The sequence below is a fragment of the Microcebus murinus genome, chromosome 6, assembly GCF_040939455.1.
Source record: "Microcebus murinus isolate Inina chromosome 6, M.murinus_Inina_mat1.0, whole genome shotgun sequence".
Taxonomy (NCBI): Eukaryota; Metazoa; Chordata; class Mammalia; order Primates; family Cheirogaleidae; genus Microcebus; species Microcebus murinus.
This window is the reverse complement of record NC_134109.1, coordinates 95,412,513-95,423,091: the sequence shown is the minus strand read 5'-3', so window position 1 is coordinate 95,423,091 and position 10,579 is coordinate 95,412,513. Positions and strand designations below refer to the sequence as shown.

Genomic DNA, 10,579 nt, shown 5'->3' with positions numbered 1-10,579 from the left:
TAAAAAGATTTAAAAAAAATACTTCGTCAAGCATTTTTGTTATCTTCAGAGGGATATCTATCTGACTTACCTCCTCTGTCATTACCAGAAGTTATGTACTTTTCATTAGGAGAAGGACACAATAATGCAACTGTTGCCAGCAGAAAATAGCTGGATCAAGTAAAGATGTTTCAAGATAAGAAATCTTTAAAAGCATATTGAAGGCAAGGGTAAGGAACAGTGATGTTAGACAGGAAGATGGTAAGCAGTTTAAGTTCTTCCCCCCCAAAATGGAGTGAACAGTTTAAACTGGGGCTTAGCATTAGAAAAAAAGAAGAAAAATCTCTTTGGAGACGCAAATAAACTTTGATGGAAAACAAGAGGTTATAATTTTAAAATACAACAGATTTGGAATCATTCTGGATCTTTCACAAACTTTCAATATACTCTTGGACTAGTTATTGACTTCTTCTTCTTTTTAATAGACAGGGTCTCGCTCTGTTCCCCAGTCTGGAATGCAGTGGCACAATCATAGCTCACTGCAGCATTGAACAACTGAGCTCAAGTGGTTCTGCCACCTCAGCCTCCTGAGTAGCTGGGACTACAGGTGCACTCTACCACGCTGGCTACTGTTTTTTTGGAGACAGAAGCTTGCTTTGTTGCCCCAGCTAGAGTGCAAGTGGCATCACCATAGTTCACTGCAACCTCAAAATCCTCCTGGGCTTAAGCCATCCTCCTGCCTCAGCCTCACAATAAAAAGTTTAAACAGTATACAGTGAACAATCTTATAACCTTCACCTAGATTTTCTAATTAATATTTTGCCACATTTGTTTTCTAATTATTAACATTTTGCTATATTTACTTTAGTGATTTATAACATATGCCACATTGGCTTCCTCTCTCTTTCTCTTAAACATTTAGAGATAAATTGAAGACAAAATACTACTACATCACTAAGAACCTCAGCATGTGTCTCCTAAAAACTGAGACATTCTACACAAACATATCACACTCCAGGTATTTGTACACCTTGGTGCAGTCACACAATCTAATATAAATCAGATTTCTCAATTGTCCCAAATTTCCCAGTTCTTTTAGCAGCCTTTTTGTTCCTTTTTCTCCCCCCGCCCAACCCCTACTTTTATTTTTTTTATTTTTTTATTTTTTGCCAACCTAAGCAAGAAGAGGTCTAACTTTTTTGTACTTTGATCCAGGATCCATACAACAGTTAGCTGTCATGTCTCTTTAGTCATCTTTATCCTAGAACAGTTCTATTACTTTTATTTTCATAATATTGTTCTTTTCAAGAGTCCAGAACAGTTACTTTGTCCTACAATTGGAGTTGCCTGATAGTTTTCTCACAATCAGATTCAGGTTAAACGTTCTTGGCATTTTGCAAGTGATGCTGTGTCCTTCTCAAGTGCATACATCAGTGTTGGGAGCTGTCCCGAACACGGGAGAGTTAAAGTGTGGTTGCTGCCCGGAACACTGGGATCCTTGAGACATAGCACCTGGCGCCTTAACTCATAGCTCTGACATTCTTGGCCTTTCTTCTAGCTCACGGAGGGTGCTGGAGATAGCAGTAGCAGTTATAGAAGGTCAGTGAAGTAATCCTGTGCACACAGCCCTCCGTAGCTTATAGCCCCCCCCCCAAGCCCTACACACTCCTTTCCCAGAATTGTTAATTACGCTTGGGTGCTCTTTTCCTTGAACTGTCTGAGTGATCATAGTTGAGTATTTGTAGCTTTTTTGATATCAGAAGAAAGTTGAGTTGTAGATTAGAAAACTTCTTAAGCAAGGAAAGGGGCTATCAAAGTGACGCATGGTTGAGAAAAAACAAGAACTGTTTTGCTTTCTGGTTTAATGAAGACATGGAAGACATGTACCACCTGTTCCTTTGCATTTTGCTTCTCCTTTGTTCTTATCTGTATAAATATAGCAACTGAAATAAATGAGGTGCGGCAGTCACCAAGGACTCCATCCTCCCGTCCTCATCTTTTTGTTGTCTCTTCATTTCTCAGCCTCGCCCCCTAACTCCAGGTGCCGCAGGTCTCCGGCTGGCTCCGGCACATCAGAAAGCACAGATTTGCATTTTAAGATAACTCCATTATTAGATTTTTGTTTGTTTGTTTTAAAGGAGGCACCCAAATATAAATTCATTCCTACTAAGTACATGGTTAGCTCTTGGTTAGTGTAACTCTTTTTTTTTTTTTGAGACAGAGTCTCGCTTTGTTGCCCGGGCTAGAGTGAGTGCCATGGCGTCAGCCTAGCTCACAGGAACCTCAATCTCCTGGGCTCAAGCAATCCTACTGCCTCAGCCTCCCGAGTAGCTGGGACTACAGGCATGCACCACCATGCCCGGCTAATTTTTTCTATATATATTAGTTGGCCAATTAATTTCTTTCTATTTATAGTAGAGATGGGGTCTCGCTCTTGCTCAGGCTGGTTTCGAACTCCTGACTTCCAGCAATCCGCCCGCCTCAGCCTCCCAGAGAGCTAGGATTACAGGCGTGAGCCACCGCGCCCGGCTTGTAACACTTTTTTAAAAGTGTACATGGAAGGCAAGAAGAGGATGGCTGAGTGGGAAAGACACTGGATTGAGATCTGAAGTTTATTATTTTTTCTCTTTCTTTACTTCCTTTTTATTTTCTTGAGACACGGTCTCACTCTGTTACCCAGGGTAGAGTGCCGTGGAGTCAGGCAACCTCAAACTCCTGGGCTCAAGCAATCTTTCTGCCTCAGCCTCCTGAGTAGCTGGGACTACAGGCATGCACCACCATGCCCAGATAATTTTTTCTATATATTTTTAGTTGGCCAATTAATTTCTTTCTATTTATAGTAGAGATAGGGTCTCGCTCTTGCTCAGCCTGGTTTCGAACTCCTGACCTCCAGTGATCCTCTCCCCTCAGCCTCCCAGAGTGCTAGGATTACAGGCGTGAACCACCATGCTTGGCCCCCCTCCCTTTTTTTTTTTAAGAGATGAGGTCTTGGCCAGTGCGGTGGCTCACGTCTGTAATCCTAGCACTCTGGGAGGCCCAGCTGGGCGATTGCTTGAGGTCAGGAGTTGGAAACCAGCCTGAGCAAGAGGGAGACCCGTCTCTACTATAAATAAAAAGAAATTAATTGGCCAACTAATATATATATAAAAAATTAGCCAGGTATGGTGGCACATGCCTGTAGTCCCAGCTACTTGGGAGGCTGAGGCAGAAGGATTGCTTGAGCCCTGGAGTTTGAGGTTGCTGTGAGCTAGGCTGACACCATGGCACTCACTCTAGCCTGGGCAACAAAGTGAGACTCTGTCTCAAAAAAAAAAAAAAAAAAAAGAGATGAAGTCTCAATATGTTGCCCAGGCTGGCATCTTAACTCCTAAATCAAGTAATTCTGTCTCCTGCAGTAGCTGGGATTACTGGTGCATGCCTCCATGTCCTGCAAGATCTGAGGTTTGGTACAAAGGCAGCCAATAATCAGTTATAGGCTCTTAGGCAAATCTCTTAAAATCTCCATCTATAAAAACAAAAGAGGATTGGGCCAGAAGATTTCTAAGGAGCCTTTGAATTCTAAAACTCTAAAATTGTGAAACCAACGTTGTAGTAGAAACAGAGCTGGATTTGGAATCAGGAGGCCAGGATTTGAGCACACCTCTGCCACATACCAGCTCTGTGAACATGGACAAGTCATTTAATCTCTCTAAGCCTAACAGAGATTTACCTCATAGTGTTGGGAAGGATTAAAGGAGTTATTGTATGTCACAATGCCTTATAAACTGTAAATAACTACCCAAATGTCAGACGTTATTTTATAATGTCCAGTCTTCCTGCTTTTGAGCTAGTCAAACGGAAAAAGCACCCTAAAGTGAGTCAGATCCCATGAATTTAAGTTTTAAAAACCAGAAAAGGCCACTATAGTTAATTGTGGATCATAATCAGTTTATGTAATTTATAGAATAGTTTTAGTCCATAAATGCTTATGCTTTCATGATTAATAATACACGCTAAAATTACGAATAGGTACTCACTTATACGGGGTGGTCCTCCATAAGAAGATGATCACTGTTCCTGGAATCCCAAATTTGAGGGGGTAAAACAGTGAACACGGTGTATGATAATGGCAACAAGTACTTATAAACTAGTTTCCTCCTCATTCGGTGACCAATTTCATGTTGAGCCATCAGGTTCACCAGGGAGGATGGCATATGGAGGTCAGTAGGAAGGGGACGTTTTCTTGTTTTTCAAAGGGGAGGAGCAGCCCTAGAATAAACTAAGCTTCCATGGGCCAAAGGCAGGACCTTTTCCCGAGACAGCCAGTGGGGCAAGTCGCAAAGGCCAGCGCTTTATATTCTCTGGATTCACAGCCGTAGGACCTCTTTGAGGCCTTCTGACTGGAACTCAGGGAACCTAGTTCAGCAGTGCACACCGGCCGCATTTTTTTGATTATTCAGCCGAACTGATCAAGTGTTTCCCAGGGAGAGTCTCAGCGCACGCACGCACGCACGCACGCGCGCGCCCCCTCGGTTTGTGTTGAGTAACGCGCGAACCACCTACACCGCGCAGCGCCGAGCACCCCGTTGTTGCCCAAGACTCGAGACGCTGCAAGGAAATGGCCAATAAAGCGGCTGGGGGAACGGCGGCGCCGCGGACGTTGGTGCGGTTGGACGCGCCCGACCGCCCAGCCCACCCCAGGGCCCGCACCGCCCAGGTGGCCGCGGCCGGGCCGGCGGAGCACGTAGCGGCCGTCCCCCGCGCGAGTGCGCACGCGCGCCCGTCATCCGGGTGCTGGCTGCGGCTGCAGGTTGCGCTAGGGTGGCGGACCGGGGGCGGGGCCAGCGGCTCATTGTGCGCAGCGCTGCGCGGCGCCGCCGGCCGCCGGGGCCTGGGTGGAAGTTGGCGCTGCTGCCGCCGCCCTGCAGCCCACTCGCTGCCTCGGCGGCGCGCTGCTCCTCTAAGATGGCTGCCGCCGCCGGTGCCGTGGCAGCCTCGGCCGCCTCGGGCCAGGCGGAAGGCAAAAAGATCACCGATCTGCGGGTCATCGATCTCAAGTCCGAGCTGAAGCGGCGGAACTTAGACGTCACCGGAGTCAAGACGGTGCTCGTCTCCCGACTCAAGCAGGTGAGGCCCGGCGAGGTCCAGGAAGCGGAGCTTAGGCCGCGCCTCGGCGCCCCGCTCCCTCCGCAGCCCCGGGCCGCCTGCAGCCGCCCGGCCCCGCGGGGCGGCGTGGTCGGGAGGACCCCGGCGGCGGCGTCGCCCGCGCGTGGAGGGCGAGGACCCTCCCGCGGCGCCCCCGCCCCCGCGGGCCGCGTAGGGCCTGCGAGGAGCCCGCGAGCCGCCCAGGACCGGCCTCCGCAGCCCGGCGTGCCCCCTCCTTCCCCGGGACGTCTCCGCCAGGCTGCGAGGGGTGCGGACGGCGGGCGCGGCCTCCCAAGGGCGATCGCGGAGACCTGGGAGGCGCTCGGTCCCCAGTCTTTAGCCATGGTGAGCGCGTGCATTTCTCGGCCTCGGTGGGAATGGTTACTTGGGTGACTTCTGTGAAGTTACCGTTTAATTGTGCCCAACCGTTTCCTCCCCATCTTGGGGGGAATTGGTAATGGGAGTTGATGGGTGGGCGAGAGAGGTTTTGTTTTCCACCTTGCTCTTAGTTTTTGCATCAGCACATTAATCTGCTTTTTCATCCCTGATTAGCTTTCAGGTTTGAGTGAGTGTTGGAATTGTAGTAGAGTAGCAGCAGTAAGTTTGCATTACAGAAATTAGGAAAACTCTTTTTAGTTATTTACTTTAGCAACTTTTCTGCAATAGAGCATTTAGATTTTTGTTCAGTATGATAAATATGCGATATTTAATTATCTCGACTGGGTAGAATTTTAAATTCCATGTGATTTTGATACCTAAAGATTTCCCCCCCCCCAAGTTTCTCCGCACTCTTTCGTGTAGTTTAATTGCTCTTTTTTGAAGTCGGTTTATGAAATGACTGGCCATTCTAATGTCTTGAGGCTTGAGGTTTGCTAAATTTTTTTTTCATTTCGTTTTTATAAAATAAGTTTAGATAGATTGTGTAGCATATTAACCTCTCTTTCTAATGTAGGCTATTGAAGAGGAAGGAGGCGATCCAGATAATATTGAATTAACTGTTTCAACTGATACTCCAAACAAGAAACCAACCAAAGGCAAAGGTTGTTACGAGTTATGAACATATTTTAAAATATATTTTGGTTATATAACTTGCCTCTGCTCTTGTGCCACTTGCCCTGTTTATATAGTGCTACTCTTTGCTATTTCCCTCTGGCACTCTGCCTTCTTGGGTCAAGGAAGAAAAAGTTACTGTTGCCAGGTTCTGGGTGACTTGTAGCCCTTAAGATTCGGCTGAAGCTGACCAGAAAGTGAGAACAGTTCTTTATTGCATCCGAAAAAATTACAAAGTCAAGTTGTATAATGATCCTTCATAGTGTGAAGACCTGAAGAATAAAATACAATTTAATACATGTCTACCTTGCCCCACAATTGGCAGAGTATTGATGGAATTCCTACCAAATCTTTCACCTTGGCTCCTTGCTATTTTCTCTAGTATATTAAAATTCTATAACCTTCATATTTAGTACTTTGACTTACTGAACTTAATTTGCATTTATGCCATTATACATTCTAATTTTCAGTGAAATTCAAAAAAGACCTCACCAATCATACTAACAAGGTAGGGGGAAAATCCATTGTCAATTAGCTAAAAAAAAGAAGTTTTAAGTTATAGGGATGCTAAAGATTTTTATTTTGTAACTTTTAAACTAAGCCAGAATATATTTCTAGAATATGGTGATTTAGTCTATAGCTAAAAGTGGTTTCAAATGAGCAGTTTGACAATGTAAATGGGACTTACATATTTTTAATAGCTTCTGGTGAGTGAAATCTTTGTTTGAAAAGTTGCAAATTTCTCCCTCCTATAAGGATGGTGGTAGAGGGTGGACTTATGATGTATCTGGATTCTGGTACCTACTTACAATTTTCCATCGGAGTATGTCATGGACAGCTGCAGCAGTTCTTTGTAATCTAATTTTCTTTGCTGCTCTAAGAGATCCAGTTGCTACCCCAGCCATCAAATGACTGCAGCTAGAATAAAGTGATCGAATGGATTAACCTTGAAAAGAAGGAAATATTTAATTGTGAATGTAAGCACTGTGGGTCTAAAGACCAGGCCAGCTCACTATTGGAGTCATCCTAGTTGCTAAAGGTATTGAGAAGGGCTAAGAAGCAGTCCCTAGGAGAGAGGGAGATGGAGTTAAAAAGAGTAACAAAGTTATCTTGAAGGTGTGTTTATCTTGTTGAGAGATACATTTGTATCACTTTGACAGATATATTTCCCATGTTTAAAGAAGCTTATCCTGAGAAGACTTTTCACAAACCAGAGGCTATTTCTAATTGAAGAAGCATAAAAATTCAGAAATACGTATATCAGGAATTAACTGTGGTTCTTGTAGTGGGTTTGATTCATATCATTTACATAGCATATTGTGATAGTTTGACATATGCTGTGTATTAATCATAGTTCCAAGTTATTTGAATTGACAATTATTTTAGCATTTAAAGTAAACTCTACTTGATTTATTCAGTTTTTGCCTACCGTTAATTTCTCTGTGTATGTTTTCCAGTTTTGATTAAGAACTTCATTTATCTTACTCTTAGGAATAATTTCAGCAATATAAGATTTAAGGAGTTTTTCAGTACATTTAAAATAAACATTTTTATCAGTATGTTAATTTTTCCTTTTATATGGATTATAAAGATACTTGAACTTTATTTTGTAACTCTGACGTTAAGGTGTCTTAAGGTCTTTAGTTAGAGGTTGTAACACTTAATTTGTCTGTAGCTGGCTACTGAGTACTTTGAGCCTCACTGCAGGAGCTGCATGGCAGATAGCTCTAGTCTCCTTGAATTCCATCTATCATTGTTAAGAAAATGCTATGAATTACAAAGCATACAATGTAAATCTCCAGCTCTGAATGAGTTCAAATTAATTTACAATTAAGGTGCTTATTGATAAGATTATTTTAAATTAAAAAGTTTAAATAATTTTTAGAAATCAAATTTGAGTAGGGAAACTGGTTAAAATATCAATAATTAACAGATTTTTAAAACCAAGGATATAAGGAATTAAATACTGCTTTAATGTGATATCAGTTTTTCAGTCTAGTTGCTGAATTACTACATTAAGTTCTTTTCTGCCAGATCATATTTTACTTATTGGTATCTACCTTGAAAATAAATTTTACCTTGGTCATGCCACTTTTCCTCAATGAATCTGTGTACTAGTTCTTCTGTAAGGCTCTTTTAGTTCTTAGATTTAATAATTATATATAGCCAGAATCGAGAAGAAAATGCTTTCTATTTAACTAACATAGATGTCTAAGGAAGGAACAGGAAAGCTCATAGGCGCTCAATCAATATAGTTATTCTTCAACACAATTTATTAGAAAAGAAGAAGAGCAAAGGAGGATTATTTAGAGGCAGTTATGTAGGCATCAGCAAACCACAACATATCTGGGTCCAAAGGTTTCAACAAGAATTTGTGGACCTACACAGATTTATGTTGCATAAATAAGGGGGCATTTCTAGCATTGTCTTCTTTAGTGTATACTTTTTTACTTTGTCATTTTACTTTAGACCCTAAAATCATGCAAAGCACATTTTATTATATTTTATGTAATTTCAAAATAGTCATATGTTACTTGTCAGGAAAAGACATAATTCTTATGATAATTTTAAGGTAACAAGTAAAAGTTAAATGATGTTAAGAAAGCAAGAGAGAAGCTTAATGGGTCTGGAAAAATTAAGTGAAACACTGAAATTATTCTCTTATAAAATAAATGTAGGGTAACTATAATTCTTTAAAAAATTTTCTGTTAAGGGCCGGGCGTGGTGGCTCACGCCTGTAATCCTAGTACTCTGGGAGGCCGAGGAGGGTGAATTGAGCTCAGGAGTTCAAGACCAGCCTGAGCAAGAGCGAGACCCTGTCTCTACTAAAAAAAATAGAAAGAAATTAGCTGGACAACTTAAAAAAAAAAAAAAAATATATATATATAAAATTAGTCGGGCATGGTGGGGCATGCCTGTAGTCCACTACTCGGGAGGTTGATGCAATAGGATCACTTGAGCCCAGGAGTTTGAGGTTGCTGTGAGCTAGGCTGACCCACTGCATTCTAGCCCGGGCAACAGAGTTAAGACTCTGTCGCAAAAAAAAAAAAAAAAAAAAAGAATTTCTATGTTAAAATGATTGTGTATAGACAGTGGAAAAAGAACCTAAGAACCTACATTCTTAAGTTTATTGTAGAATGTTTTTAAAATGAAGTTATTACAAGCATAAACTTGTTAGTAAATGTTGATAATATGATAGTGGGTTCTGAGATTTATAATTAACATGTATATAAAGTCTGTTTACATGTAGTTAACATAGTGGAACAGTTTGTGTCATAGATCGGTTCTCCTGAGTCTTTTTTACACTCTTTGCTATGAACTTTTAAATAAGTAACCTAGAAGAAAGCTTCACCCATTTACATTTACTGTCATATTAATTGGGTGTGTGTTAAGAAAGTAGTTGAACAGGTAGAGCTAACTCCTCATTAACTCCTTTAGAGATTATAAAATCTTTTGGTTCTCCTGACAATGGCCTGTCATTTTCTTTTAGATTTTCAACCTTTAAAGTCACCTATAAACTTCAGCAAAAGTTATGTGGTTAATTAGCTCAGTATTCAGAATTATATATAATGCAGTACTTACCAGCATTGAAACTAATTTGTGATACATGCTGGCTTTAAAGTGCTATATAAAATCTGGTTTTTCTCCTATATAAACAAGTATAATTTGGGGTTATAGGTTTGACCAAACAGTTGATGTCTAATTTTTTGTGGAAAAGACTGTAAACTATATGTTTACAATTAATTTCATGTTTGCTCTGTAAAACTTTCTAAAATTTATATCAGTCAAATAGGACAATATAGTAAGCAATCACATAAAACAGATTTCTTATACAGTATCATAATGCACTATAATTCTTACCTGTTCACTTTTTTCAACCACAGTTTGTTCAGCTGTTACAGAACATTTTAATCGGAACTGTAGCATTGAGGAGGACTTTGGGCACAGAATTTTCATTAGATATTTCTTGGGTACCCTCTGGACTGGAAGCTTTGTAAAGGCTAGGATATAGTCTTATTTGCCTTTGTCTCTCTAGTGCCTAGCATGGAACATGACAATAAGTGCTCAAAAAATATTTGTTGAATGAATACTGAGGGTCATTTGTTGGCTTTCTTGGTCTTTTTTCTTTTCTTTTGGTATATCATGAATGCAATGTTGGCTTTCTTAACAACTGCTTTTAAAAATATCTCTTTGGGTGCCTATTTTAATTGCATATCCCTTTGTAAGAAGCACATACATCAGGGATTAACAGTCTTTACTACCTTTTTCTTTTCTTTTCTTTTTTTTTTTACTGTTATTTGCATTTATTTTATGTTGCATCAATTCATTCCTGTGCTGTAAGTTTTTGTTTCTTCAGTTTTTTCTGGGATATCTTTTTCTTCTGGGCACCCTCGTCTTCTGGTTTTGGAACAGTTTGTTCCTTTTC

At 41.2% G+C, this 10,579-nt stretch overlaps 1 protein-coding gene across 14 annotated transcripts in view; it reads left to right on the top strand.

Moving 5' to 3' along the window:
• The first annotated feature begins 4,764 nt into the window (after nt 1-4,764).
• SLTM (SAFB like transcription modulator) overlaps nt 4,765-10,579 on the top strand; it is a 48,991-nt gene continuing 43,176 nt past the window's right edge. For 5 of the 14 annotated variants that reach the window (XM_076004423.1, XM_076004421.1, XM_076004418.1 and 2 more), the window contains exons 1-2: nt 4,765-5,085; nt 6,056-6,143. In XM_076004423.1, coding sequence (XP_075860538.1) covers nt 4,924-5,085; nt 6,056-6,143 — 250 coding nt within the window. In that variant the 5' untranslated portion in view covers nt 4,765-4,923. Of the gene's footprint in view, nt 5,086-5,128; nt 5,449-6,055; nt 6,144-10,579 lie in introns of those variants that run through there. The other 9 variants (XM_076004420.1, XM_076004417.1, XM_076004413.1 and 6 more) reach the window with 5 other exon arrangements.